The sequence below is a fragment of the Zootoca vivipara genome, chromosome 13 (genome assembly GCF_965207765.1).
Source record: "Zootoca vivipara chromosome 13, rZooViv2.hap1.1, whole genome shotgun sequence".
Taxonomy (NCBI): Eukaryota; Metazoa; Chordata; class Lepidosauria; order Squamata; family Lacertidae; genus Zootoca; species Zootoca vivipara.
Window position 1 is genome coordinate 5958820 of NC_142596.1, and position 14767 is coordinate 5973586.

Consider the following 14767-nt stretch of genomic DNA (forward strand, 5'->3'; position numbering starts at 1 on the left):
CATAAGTACCGGTATGGTAAAGCAATCTACAGTACATTTATCCAGGGCTGTCTTAAGGGTGCTGCCGGCGGGGCTGGAGCTGTTGCTCGGAGGCGCAGTGTCCAGCCTCGCCTCTTCCTTGGTGCCCTCCAGAACTGCGCCTATCACTATATCTTATTGCCAAGTCTTGCGGGGGGCGGTGCGGAAGTGACACCACCCGCTTGGCCACCTCCTGCGATGCCAGAATGTTCCCAATCGGAGGGGAGGCAAAGTGTGGTGTCCAAAAGCCCCCCCCCCAAAAGAGCTGGGTCTCTGAAGGTTTGTAAGTCCTACACACCAGATCCTCCTCCAGGAGAAAGGGAGAGAGAGAGAGAGAGATTATTCAGAGCCCACCAGAGCCACTCCTCCTCCAGATTTGCAGTGGGTCTGTTGGCAAAACGAGACGGGGAGGGGATGTCAGGTTTTTAAAAAGCCAGAAGGTGAAGCCATTCTGAACCACCCTATGGCCATAGAACATCTGTAAGCAGCATTGCCCAGGAAGATACCATTACCTTCCCCATTGGGCAAATGTACACCCAACTGGAGCCACTTTATGCTTCCAAAAGCATGAGAGAGAGAGAGAGAGAGAGAGAGAGAGAGAGAGAGAGAGAGAGAGAGAGAGATGTGCACACGGGGGGGGGGAGAGAGAGATACGCGCGCGCAAACACAGAGAGACAGACGTGCACACGGGGGGGGAGAGACGCGCGCGCAAACACACACACAGAGAGAGAGAGAGAGAGACGCAAGGGGAGAGAGAGACGTGCGTGCGCACAGAGACGGAGAGACAGAGAGAGACGCAAGGGGAGAGAGAGACGTGCGCGCGCACAGAGACGGACGTGCACACACACACACACACAGAGTGCGGCGCTGCTTTGCGCTTTGTCGGAAGCGGCGGTGGCTGCAGCGTTGACAAAGCACGAAGCAGCACCGCACTTAGGGGAAGATGCCCAGGGAGGGGTCTGCGGGGCCGAGGCAATGTGTGAAAGGGACGGATGGCGAGGAGGAAGCGGGGAGTGAACCGATTGGGGCTTTAACACGCCCGCACGCGCAAAAGGGAGGCTCGGAATGTGGAGATCGTTTCTCTTAAAGTGCCGCAAGTAACGAGCCTCTCTCTCTCTTTCCTCCTGCCGCTCGTGCCCTTGGTGCTCCGTGCGGCGCTGCTTCGCGCTTTGTTAGCGCTGCAGTCGCCGCCGCTTCCGGGCGCCGACCTGACCCGGCAGGCTTCCTCCTCCTGCCGCAGCCGGCATTGCAGGAGCTGGATCCTGCTGGCTTGTGCCCTCGGTGCTCCGTGCGGCTGTTGCACGCTTTATCGGCTGCTGCGCAGCCGCTTCCAGGCACTGACCCGACCGGGCAGGCTTCCACCTCCTGTAGCGGCCGCCGTGCTGGGTCCCACTAGCTGGCTGGGGCACTTGGTGGTCTTGCTCTGCGTGGCACTGAAGTATGGCTTATTTTCAGGGTATGCCTTATATGTCTCAAATGCTTAAAAACCCTGCCCTGGCTTACTTTTTGACTACCCTGTTTCTCATATTTTAAGACATACCCATAAAATAAGCCATAGCAGGATTTTTAAGCATTCAAGGAATATAAGCCATACCCCGAAAATAAGATAGTGATAGGCGCAGCAGCAATGCCGGCCGCAGCAGGAGGAGGAGGAAAAAAATAAGACATCCCTTGAAAATAAGCCATAGTGTGTTTTTTTGAGGAAAAAATAAATATAAGACATGTCTTATAATATGAGAAACACGGTATGTATTAAAAAAGGGGAAACACGGTAGATGTTAAAAAGCATGGGGGAGAGGACAGAACCCTGAGGCACCCCACAAGTGAGAGCCCAGGGGTCTGAACACTCATCCCCCACCACCACTTTCTGAACACGGCCCAGGAGGAAGGAGCGGAACCACTGCATGACAGTGCCCCCAGCTCCCAAACCCTCTAGACGATCCAGAAGGATGTTATGGTCGATGGTGTCAAAAGCCGCTGAGAGATCCAGCAGAACAAGGAAACAGCTCTTACCTTTGTCCCTAGCCCGCCGGAGATCATCGACCAGTGTGACCAAGGCAGTTTCAGTCCCATGATGAGGCCTGAATCCTGACTGGAAGGGATCCAAATGGTCCGCTTCTTCCAGGTATTGGGCGTTTGTCACTCTCAGCCCCCTGCTGGGGATCTGAGGCATGACAGGGTCAGTTAGGGGAAGATGGGTCCAACGCAAAATGCGAGTTTATGCAGTTGGACCCTCTCCAATTTGCTGAAGGGAGCTCTGTTGCCTTTCCCCCGTGAGCTTCTGACACTTGGACAGACTCCCCCCATGACCCCTCTTACCCTGTTATCGCCACCACCCTTCCTTGCTTTCTCCCTTCCCGATCACAGCAGCAGTGAGACTTGCATTAACATGAGATGTGGGAGACTTTGGACAGGGAAGTGAGCACTCACTTTCTCTCTGAAGAGCTTAACAGCTACTCTTGGGACAGCAGTCCCTTGGAATCTTTTGAGAGAGAGGGAAAGGGGAGGAGAAGCCGGAGCCTTTGAGGGGAGAGAGAGCCAGGAGCAGCCACTTTGCCTTGAGATCTCGAATCAATACAGTATAGGCAAAGAGGGTGAATTTTTCTCAGCTGCAGAACCTCCCCCACCTTTACATCTAACCCAACTATACCTACTCTGCTATTGGAATTGGAAGCAAAGTATGGCATTGGCAAGGCTACAAAGGAGAGGTAGAGATACTACTGCAAACCCAAATGTATGGGAACAGCTTGATGTTCCTGTTTATGACATTCATTTTGGAAATCTAGTTTTTATACGAACAGACTACCTTGTCTGTGTCCATCATTTTGTGTGAGGTTTATCAGATCAAAATCAAATTCAGCTGACAGAGAATAAAGTGAATTTAGTGAGTGTTTGACTGTGAGAAGTCTTGTCTCCTGTGCTTTGAGACACTCTACACTCTATGGGAAGGTAACAAGACTGGCATCAGCTGAGAAGAATGCTTGAGATAGACAGAATCTGTATTTCTAATGCTTGAGCCTGTTGGTTGCCGGATCTTTCAGTTTTTGGCAGGAACATCCTTTTAGCTTTTCAGGCACAACAATGCAACATATGTTTAGCATCACAATGAAGTCTTATTCAGAGTTTAAACAAAAGCCTATTCTGCAAGTGAGGATCTTCTTGTCCACTTTCTACAAAGCCCTTTGTCCATGTTGCAGTGAAATTGGTGGCCAGTAAAAGGCAACCTTTCTATTCTAATTTCAAAATATGGTGAACTATTTTGGGATTCTCTTGATCTTGATTCATACCTTTTATGTGAGTGATGTTAAATATGTAATTGATAAGGGCTTTCTCTTTTTAAAAAATCATTTCTATTCTGTTTCGAAATGAATTGTCTTCATTAACTAGTACTTTCTTTGCCGTAAGCCAGTGGTTTTCAACCAATGTGGCGTGGCACCCTGGGGTACATTGAATGATGGTCAGGGATGTCATGGACAATTTTCCTTCTCTCCCTCCTCTAATGCCCTCTCCCAAAGGCTTGCATAACTGTTAGTTGCAGCAGCCCTGCTGCCACCCAAGATAAGGTACTGTGCTTATGTTCACTTTTGGCCAATCTTTGTTGGGCCACTAAGGCTGGGGGCATCCTCTTCCCAAGCCCCTGTGGGGTAGCAGGAGGAAGCCCCTCTTTGGGGGTGCAGCTCAGAGACCAGGGTTGGCAGCAGCAGCTGCCCAGAGGACTCCCGAGGAGAGGAAAGGAAGCTGAGGGAGGGTGTTCAAAAAAGGGTAAGAGGCTGTCAGCTCTGCAGGCAAGGGGTGATATAACTGGGCTCCTGAGCACCACAGGGGTGCTGCAGAAAAAAGATAGTTGGTCAAGGGAGTCGTGGACTCAAAAAGGTTGAAAACCTCTGCTGTAAAGCTATGTTATGAAATGCAGAAATCCCTTGAAAAATTGCTCGTAGAGCAAGATTTGCAGTTTAATCATGGTTTTTAATATACTATTAGTACTAAATAAATAAATAAATAAATAAATGGTGGGTGGTAGGAAATGGGACTGCTATGAGGCTTGTTGGCACATTTGATTATACCCCCTTTTCTTTCATATGTTCAGATCAGAATTTAAAGCTGATAATAGAATCAGAATTGTAGAGTTGGAAGGGACCCTGCGGATCATCTACTCCAACCCCCTGCAATGCAGGAATATACAGCTGTCCCTTATGGGAATCGAACCTGCAACCTTGGCACTATCAGCACCATGCTGTAACTGAGCTATCCAGCTGAAGAAAGTTTAAAGAGAAAAGAAACTATCTAGCAGTAGATCTAGATCAGCACCCATTCGAAGCTGTGACATTATGAAGAAAATATTGATTAATTGGTCAAATTGCAAATGCAAAAGCCTGGTATATATCTAATTTTAGCATTAAGTAGTAGTTTGTTAAATATTTTCTAAAAATAGCTTGACTGAATCCTTCCCCCACCAAGTGCCTTGGATTTGCTTTATATAGGAATGCTTGTTTTGTTTGTTATGTCATAGTGTTTCTTAATACATACTAGGAAAATGAAATGATAGTCATAATATAATACAGTGAACAGCATTCTTGTGAAATGATATTTTTCATGAGAGAAGGTGTGAATACTGGAGCTTTCAAATTCTATTTTTACTACTTTAACTATTTCACCTTATTGTAGAGGATTGCAGTTGGGAAAATAGCCACCCGGAAGATTGTGCTTGAGACTAGATTTGGTCTCATGACATTAAATCATGGCTTAGATCTACAACCATGTTTCAAGACAGAAAAGCTCCCACTGAAATATGGGCAATTTGCATAAAAATTCAATTTCCCCTGAGCTTCAAAATCCAAGGGTAGGGGCAGGAATGCATTGAATAAGGTGAAGTGTGTCCTGCTGAACTCTGTGCAAGTGTGACCAAACTGTTTCTTGCATCATTGTATAGAGTAGTAATGGTGATGCAAGTAGCATCCTGCCCTAGAAGTCATAGATGACATGTATATTTTGTATTATAGTATCATTTACTTAATTGGGATGAAAAAAAATAAACCCCAAATAAATAAACTTGGAGTACTGTGATGTTAAAAGGTCTGCCTTGGATTCGTATCAAGATCATTCTATCATTTATTAGATTGCATCCCAGTACAGCTTTCGCCACTCTTTTGTTGACTATGAGGGCCACTCCATTACTTTTATGGGATTCGTGCCCACAGTAGTAGATATGATGGTCATCTGAACTGAATTCGCCCATTCCTGTCCATTTTAGTTCAAAGATGCCCAGGATGTCAATATTTATTCTTGCCATCTCATTTTTGATCACATCCAGCTTACCCAAGGTTCATGATTCTTACATTCCAGGTTCCTATGCAATATTTTTCTTTACAGCATTGGACTTTCCTTTCGCTTCCAGGCATATCCGCAACTGAGTGACCTTTTAGCTTTGGCCCAGCCACTTCATCAGCTCTGAATCTACTTGTACTTGTCCTCTGCTCTTCCTCAGTAGCATATTGGACACCTTCCGACCTGAGGGGCGCATCTTCCAGTGTCATAACTTTTATATGCCTGTTGTCTTTGTCCATGGAGTTTTCTTGGCAGGGATACTGGAGTGGCTTGCCAGTTCCTTCTCCAGGTGGATCACGTTTAGTCAAAACTCTCCAGTATGACCTGTTCATCTTGGGTGGCCCTGCACGGCATAGCTCATAGCTTCCCTGAGTTATTCAAGCCCCTTCACCACGGCAAGGCAGTGATCCATGAAGGAGCCTAGGGAGGGCATAATGGGTGACTTCTCCTAGTGTCAAGCAGTTTTCATTGTTTGCTGAACACCCCCCCCCCCTTTACCTTGGCCTTTGACAGATGAGATTTTTGTGAGGCCACCTGTATCGCCTGATACATATTCTTTGGTTTGTTTAAATTCCTTTATTATCTTCCTCTAGACCAGGGGTAGGCAACCTAAGGCCCGGGGGCCGGATGCAGCCCAATCGCCTTCTCAACCTGGCCCGCAGACAGTCTGGGAATCAGTGTGTTTTTACATGAGTAAAATGTGTCCTTTTATTTAAAATGCATCTTTGGGTTATTTGTGGGGCCTGCCTGGTGTTTTTACATGAGTAGACTGTGTGCTTTTATTTAAAACGCATCTCTGGGTTATTTGTAGGGCATAGGAATTTGTTCATTATTTTTTTCAAAATACAGTCCAGTCCACCACATGGTCTGAGGGATGGTGGACCGGCCTACGGCTGAAAAAGGTTGCTGACCCCTGCTCTAGACGAACCATGAGCTTGTAACCAAAGTCTGCTTTAGGGTTTACAGCTCATGGTTTTGTCCATAGTGAGACAAACCCACAAGCCAAAAAACGAATAACATTTTAAAGCGAAACCATGGCTTAACCTCACAGGAGGTCCAGAGGAGGAGCACAGTATCCACACACTCTCATAGTAAGCCATGTTAGTATTACTTGTGCAACCTGCTGGTAGCAGTGGCATTTGGGCCTAATTATTACTCATATTAGTAATAACTAAGTTGTAGCTGGAGGCACTATTTAACATTAGAAAACAATTTGTAAATAATTGCAGCCTTGTTGTGAGCAAGCATGAACATCTCTTTGTTGGCTCCTCTTTGTAAATACCTACTACCTGATTCTTCTGTGCATCTCCGGTATGCAAGCTCTTAAACGCTGCATCGTCAAAACTGACATAGTCCTTATTAAATTGTTCATTGACATTAGTTAACTCTTTTTTTCTTCTTAGTTACTTTGAAATCACTGTAATCTTAAAAGAGGATGTGTTTGTTTTAAACATGGAGGGAAATGGATATCTTAAGTTCAAAACGGCTTATGCGGGAAGCATGCAGATTGTTTTCACTAAAAAGATTTGATAGTAACTTACAAGTATTAGGCAGATCTGTCACTAGTTTCATAATTAAGATCTAACTAGTCACTTGGTTCTAGGATATCCACATAAATATGGACCACAAGGTGGCTGTGCAGATCATTCCGTATTTGAAAGAATGAGAAAGTACCAAATGACTGGTGTAGAAGAGCCCATGAACCAGGTATATAAATATAATCATTTACTACTCACCCCCACTACTCCATATTAGGATGCTCATAGCTTTGTAAAGGAACTTATACTCTTTAGCCAGAAGCCAAAGAGCTATTTACTGTAGCCATGACCAAAGACTTGATCATGCCTTGTGATAACTATGTCATTATTGCACACTCTCCCCCTTCAGTTTCAAAAAGGAATTGATATATGTCATAGGAGGACTGTATGAAAAATACAAGCTCAAAGAACCCTTGATGGCACAAAACTAGTTAAACTGTTACTTGGATCTGAATCATATTACCTGATAATGCAGTTTACATTAAATTTCCTGAAGCTTTACAGTCAAGAACATGGATACCATTAAGCTAAGTTGATTTATTAATTGCAGGTTTTAAGAACATTTTAAATACTTGTCAGTAGCAGGCCTAAAAACTTGGCTGAAAATTTCCTCAGGCTGCAGAAATGTGTCTTTATTCATTGAAACTTCATTCATGCATTCAGCTGGCTCATGAGCTATTTTATTTCCTCTTAGTCCTTTGTATGTGCCAGATTAATTGGAGGCAAACATTTTTAAGAGCCAAGTCACTGTACCAGTACATACGGTAATAGGAGAATGTGGCTGGATTCAAGCAGCTGTAATTGTGGACAGTGCACAGATGTGTCAAACCACTATCTAACTAAAGAGGACAGCCAACTCCTGTATGATGGAGGATAGAAGCTTCAGTGTTGAACACATCTTTGCATATTACTGCATCAAAATTTACCAGCCAATACAAATTGTTAGTCACCACTTGCCCACAGTTGCTTTCTACATGTTGGAGTCCTGCTTGATTTGAAGGTTCTTAACAGGCCTTTTCTCTCATCCTTTCCCGCCCCCCTGTTTTTAATGCAGATTGCTACTATTGTGTTATAGTGTATAACATTTTTCATTGTTTGTAACTGAGGCTGTAATCCTAATCCTACTTACCCAGGAGTAAGCCCCACTAAATTCAATAGAATTTACTCCCGAGTAGTCATGGTTATGATTGTTCTGTTGGTCTCTGTGTTCTTTGAACTGGAAGGCTGTATGGAAGTGTTATTTATCTATATTGCTAAGCTCCTTGGCTTTATATGCTGCAGCAAACTTCAGAAGAATCTACCAATCATGGCCCAGAGCTTTTAAGAAGAAAAAGAGCTGCACAAGCTGAAAAAAACACTTGTCAACTCTATATTCAGACAGACCATCTATTCTTTAGATATTATGGAACAAGAGAAGCTGTGATTGCGCAGGTAAGTGTTTAGCTATTGCTTCAAGTGATGGTTTTCTTTTAAAGAAGGTGAAAGGAGGATGTCCTTTATGTAAAAAGTCATCTTAATTTACAACTGCCTACATTGTTTTTTTCTGGGAAATTGTCGTATACAACTTTTTGCACAACACATAAAAAGCACATTGTGAGCAACAGAATCTATATTTGTGGGTGTGCACTATGGGTATGTATATCTAGAACATACGATAAATGCCCATGCAGGGGGTGGACCCTGAAATTTCCCTGGGATGTGGTAGAGCACATGCTTAAAGGGACCCCTGACCATTAGGTCCAGTCGTGACCGACTCGAGTTGTGGCGCTCATCTCACGTTATTGGCCGAGGGAGTCGGCGTACAGCTTCCAGGTCATGTGGCCAGCATGACAAAGCCGCTTCTGACGAACCAGAGCAGCACACAGAAACGCCGTTTACCTTCCCGCTGTAGCGGTCCCTATTTATCTACTTGCACTTTGACGTGCTTTTGAACTGCTAGGTTGGCAGGAGCTGGGACCGAGCAACGGGAGCTCACGCCGTCGCGGAGATTCGAACCGCCGACCTTCTGATCGGCAAGCCCTAGGTTCTGTGGTTTAACCCACAGCGCCACCTGTGTCCCATGCTTATTATTATACAAAAGGTTCCAGGTTCATCTCCAGGTAGGATTAGAACCCTATTGCAACAGCCTGTTATTTTGTACTGCTTTTAATGTTTTTTTAACTGCTTTTATATTGCTGTACATGGCCTTGATGTATTTATGAGGGTGGTACATACCCTATTTTTCGGTCCATAAGACATACTTTTTTCCTCCTAAAAAGTAAGAGGAAATGTCTCTGCGTTTTATGGAGCGAATACATGGTCCCTGGAGCCGGATTGCCCCGGGGCGAAAAGCAGTTTGTTTGTTTGTTTGTTTGTTTGTTTGTTTTTTTAAAAAAGAAAGACCTAAAGGCTAACAAGAGGGGAAGAGGGAGTTGAAGGGAACCCACTCAGCAGCTGATTGCAAGAGATCGGGGTAGGAGATAAGGGACGCTAGCTCCCTTCCAGACCCCGCCCCCTTGCCCAGGCCTCCATTGTTGAATGTTTTGCAGAGGGAGGCTGCAGCGACATGTGACTGGCTGATTAGATTATCTGTCTGGAAACTGTAGAAATGGCTCCCTTTCCTCTCCTTAAGAATATGCAGAACTGAGTTGAACCCCATAAAAGCAGGATTTTTTCCCTTTGCAAGGTAAGCTCAGCAACTTTGAGCTGATCCTCAAAAATGGGGCTTTTCCCATTTGCAAAAGAAGCTGGACAACTTTGAGCTGATACTCAAAAAAATTGGAGCTTTCCCCCTTTGCAAAAAGCTGCACAACTGTGAGGTGATCCCCCCAAAACGGGGCTTTTCCCATTTGCAAAAGAAGCTGCACAACTTTGAGCTGATCCCCCCCAAAAAACAGGGCTTTCCCCCTCTCCTCTAAAGATTAGGTGCGTCTTTTGGTCAGGTGCGTCTTATGGAGCGAAAAATACGGTAAATACTTCTTTAAATAAAGAGGTAAATGAACTAAATGAATCAATGGTTTAAGGCAGCTCCCTTGACACTTTGTGCCTCAGAGAACTACATGAACAGAACTTTAACCTTCTTCTGTTTTAGATATCCAGCCATGTTAAAGCAATTGACACAATTTACCAGTCAACAGATTTCTCAGGAATCCGAAATATCAGTTTTATGGTGAAACGAATAAGAGTAAGTACTCGGTAATTTAATTTTTAGAATTTCTGTTTCTTGCAAGCTCTAGCTAACTTAGCCATTCTTGCTAAATAAAGTGTTTTCAGTTTATCTTTAAAATCAAATAAATAAAGTGTTTTCAGTTGCATAAATTCCATTACGTAGTCCAGTGCTGGTAAACATACTGTTCTTACCCTATTTACACTAGTGGAATAAAAGATGCGGAGGCAACTTTTAAATTTTCGCTACAAATGAAACCAGCAACAAAATGTTGCATTTATAAATGTTCTTGGTCAGGGTGCCAGCCAGCCATACCTCTTCCAGATTACCCATTTCATTCCTCCTCCCGCAGCTTGCCATCCTCCCCCAAGCACATTCAGTCTTCCATGGCCTCAGAGCAGCATGAAGTTCTTCCCTCTTATGTGTGGTACCATTTTGACTAACATAAGCATTGAGATTCTCCTCCAAATTCCACTAATAAATGGGTGACTGGGTTTCTGAAAATCTCAAGGAAAATCAGTTGGTGAAATTAGATTCTGTACTAAGAAGCCCTGCCTGGTATAGTGGAGAAGTTTTGGACTTTGCATTTGGGTCTGAATACCTGCTCAGCTTTGGAACCCGCTGGTGGGCTTAGACCAGGCACCCCCAAACTGCGGCCCTCCAGATGTTTTGGCCTACAACTCCCATGATCCCTTGCTAACAGGACCAGTGGTTGGGGAAGATGGGAATTGTAGTCAAAAACATCTGGAGGGCCAAAGTTTGCGGATGCCTGGCTTAGACCTAGTCACTTTGTCTCAGAGAGATTATATAATGGAATATTAATATTATAGCACTCAGACTTGATGACATGAAAAACAAACCTTATGGGTTTGAGAGCAATAAAAGGCAAATGTTATTTATTTCCACCCTTTCTTAAAGTGTTGGTTGACCTCCATCCCTCTGACACTCAGATTCTGGGTGTGATATTTTATCTCCATATTCTGTCCAATATAAATCTTATGCCACTCCATCTGTACTATTGGGTGATGGTATTGAGGCCCTGAAGCTTTCCTATAACTGCAAATGTTCTTTGATTCCAATTACATTTTCCCTTAAAATTCAAGGGATTTCTCCTGTGCATTTGCTTCCTCTTTGTTTAAATTTGCTAACCCCTAGGAATTGGAGTACATCTGTTGAACTTGTTACATTGTTACCATTTACTTGTTGTCCTTGGGTGGTGATTAAAGCAGTTCTTTGGCTCTTGGCAAATAATATTTCACTGGTCCTGTGTCACTTCATACCATGCCTCTTAATGACTGCAACATTAAGCCACAAATTGCATGTGTTGAACTGCTTTTGCAGATGAAGCACCACAGAGTTTTCCTTCCTCTGAATGCCTATCAGTGGGCACTGTTCATATAATTCATCTGAGTCACTGGATGTTAAGCTGGTGAGATTGTGTAATGTATATTATTATATCTGTGAATCAGTCTTTTGCAGTGTGGATTCTTACAGTGAGCATAGGTTATATCTTTGAAAAGCTGCTACTTGGCTAGCAAGAGTTATTTGACATCACATAACCTTTTCTTTTAGATCAACACTACTCAAGATGAAAAAGACCCTACCAATCCCTTCAGGTTTCCAAATATTGGTGTGGAGAAATTTTTGGAACTCAATTCTGAGCAGAATCATGATGACTATTGTTTAGCCTATGTGTTCACTGATCGTGATTTTGATGATGGTGTCCTTGGCTTGGCTTGGGTTGGAGCACCTTCAGGTAAAAAAAATAGTTTGTGTCGCTTGAGTGGCATGTAGAGTTAAAGATCTTAAGATCAAGACCAGTCTGGCATCTCCAGTTAAAAGGATATCTATTAGCAAGGCGCGGAAAGACTTTTACCTGTATCCTGGAGAGCTGCTCCCTGACAGTGTTGTGGCAATAGTCTGGCTCTATACACAAGAGGCAGCATACCTTGCTACCATTGATGTGTCTGGCAGGCTTGCCTGACTGAGGTGATACTTCTTTTCACTTGTACTATGTAGTTGTATGCTCCTTACTCCCACAAAAGTATATGAGGCACAGGAGATTAACTTCCATCCCACAGTTGAAGTGTTGAAATAAATACTCCTATCAGCCTCAGCATCATATGGCAGTGATGGCTGCAGCTGATAAAAGTTGTAGTCCAAAATACCAGGAGGATACTATGTTGGGGAATTCTACGCTAGGCAATACCAGAACAACTGCCATTCGGTATCATCAGTGCCCATTTAAACTGTGTACAGTGGAACCTCTGGTTACATACTGTCCTCCTTACAAACGCTTCGGGTAACGAGCTCCGCTAACCCGGAAGTAGGTGTTTCGGGTAACGAACTTTGTCCCAGGATGGGAGTGGAAGTTGTGCGGCGGCAGCAGCAGTAGCAGCAGCAGCGGGAGGCCCCATTAATGAAAGCGTGCCTCAGGTTAAGAACGGTTTTGGGTTAAGAACAGACCTCTGGATCGAATTAAGTTCTTAAATGGAGGTACCACTGTAGTATAAAGGGAAGAGCCTTGCTTTTCAATTAAGTGTCTAAAACTGCCCTCATTGCAGGGCATGGCAAAAATAACTTCTTTTTTAAGCTGCTTTGGGAGTCAATATTGACTGAAAAACAACATATACATTTAATATCTAATGTATAGCAGAGGGAAGGAAAATTATCAACCTTATCCTTCTGCAAATATTATTTTTAAAGCCCACAGGTGGCTGGTTATTTTGGCAACTCTTGCATTATTTTTCTGCAGACGTAACATAGCCCCTTCCTCAAAAACAAACAAACAAAACAAAACCCTCAAGAGACTACTGTTAACCTCTGCATAGCACAATTTATGTTATTTTTCAGGTCACAACCTATCCCACCATCATATTAAAATTACTGTTGATCAGTAGTTTCATCTTCAGGAAGACAATTTTGGATAACTGTGGTAACTCAGAAGTGGGTGTGACTTGTCTAACGGATATTTTTGTCTTTGTGGTTCAACCCAAACTTCCCGAAGAACAGTTGGTCTGTAAATATACTCTTAAGAATGAGTCATACTGCTTGCTGAGATAAGCAGATATTCTTAGGCTAAGTACTTTGCAACAGCAAAGTGTGCTATTTAAGCACTTGAACTGTAGCACTTGGAAGAATCACAGTTTAAGAAGCACGTATTTGAGGACCTCAAGAATTTATAGTCTACCCCCTGCAAGTGCATGTTAACCTCCATATAGAATAGACTGTTGGCCATTGGGGGTTGCAGCTGAGGGCGGGAAGAATTTGTGGCAGTGCAGGATTGTAAAGCTTTGCCTCTGCCCCACTCCATCTCTCTCTGAAAGCCATATGAAATTAGGCTAAGGGTCACATAAGGGCTGCAGGTTCTCCTCTCCAGTATAAGGACTTTTTTCTTCAGTCCAAAAATAGATATTTTACAGAGGCATAGTTTGCAGGTCTCCCCCCCCCCCATTACGTGTCCTGCTAAAATCCCAAGATCATAGAATTGTAGAGTTGGAAGGGACCACAAGGGTCAGCTAGTCCAACCTCCTGCAATGCAGGAATGTGGGGCTCGAACCCACAACCCTGAGCTTAAGATTCACATGTTCTGGTGATTGAACTATCCCAGCTGTGAGACCCTTTCCAAACTTGGCAACAGAATGGAAGGTCAGTAATACATGTTGGAGCAAAGAATCAAAACTTCAAATGGAGCCTGAATGGAATGATATGATTGTGGAAAGTGGTCATAGGATCATGGAAAGCTGCCTTGCACTGAATGAGACCATTGGCCCATCTAGCTTGGCCTTGCCAGCACTGACCAGCAACTGCTCTCTAAGGTTTCAGCCAATTCGTAGGAAAAACTCACTGTGTCAGTTTGTTGTTCTGTGGCAGAAGTTCTGTGTTGGAGATTATTCGAAATGATGGGGTAGTAATGTTACATAAACTAAAACAGTTCCTCACTTAACCCCAAGCAATGAAATGTCCACTTAAGTAAAATGTGGAATATGCCAGAAATTTGAACTTCCGATGGAAGGGAATGCTTTGCAGGGGATTAAACATGGTCAATAAATCTGCCTGTTGTTATTCACTATTTGTCTGTACAAAGAGCTTTGTTACAGTTGCTCCTTGCTAATTGTGCCAGAATATAGGGTGAGATGTTCTGATAACAAAAGTAATGACGAGAAAAGCTCTATTGTGGCATTTTCTTAGCTGGAATATTTATTCATAGATTTCTAGTGAATCTAGAATAATCCCCTTTTAAAATGTTTTTGCTTAATTTTAACTGCAGGGAGCTCTGGTGGTATATGTGAAAAGAGCAAGCTTTATTCTGACGGCAAAAAGAAATCTTTAAATACTGGCATCATCACAGTACAGAATTATGGTTCCCACGTCCCTCCTAAGGTCTCTCATATCACCTTTGCACATGAAGTTGGACATAACTTTGGTTCTCCAGTAAGTATGAGTGTTACAGCTGCATTCCTAACTGGCCCTGCTTCTACAGCAGATTCAGGAGTACTCAAGAATTGTGCTGAAATTCTCCCCTCCCATTTTGTGCAAATAGAACTGATGTGAGTTGTTGTGCTTCTCCCAAGTTAACAGTTTGTTGCATCCAAGCCTTGACTCGTGAACTTGGGCAATCAGGAATTGTCATACTTTCACAGTGCACTTATGACCTTGTGCAACCTCTGCTTAAAAACCTCCAAGGAAGGAGAGTCCACAACCTCCTAAGGGAGAATGTTGCACAGTCAAATACAGGCAT

General features: G+C 43.7%; 1 protein-coding gene across 2 annotated transcripts in view; it reads left to right on the forward strand.

The window, feature by feature from the left end:
* Positions 1–14767, forward strand: part of ADAM10 (ADAM metallopeptidase domain 10) — a 52784-nt gene that overhangs the window by 22336 nt on the left and 15681 nt on the right. For both annotated transcript variants that reach the window (XM_035132174.3, XM_035132175.3), the window contains exons 5-9: positions 6947–7050; positions 8163–8312; positions 9952–10044; positions 11599–11782; positions 14297–14460. In XM_035132174.3, the coding sequence (XP_034988065.3) occupies positions 6947–7050; positions 8163–8312; positions 9952–10044; positions 11599–11782; positions 14297–14460 (695 nt within the window). The remainder of the gene's footprint in view (positions 1–6946; positions 7051–8162; positions 8313–9951; positions 10045–11598; positions 11783–14296; positions 14461–14767) is intronic.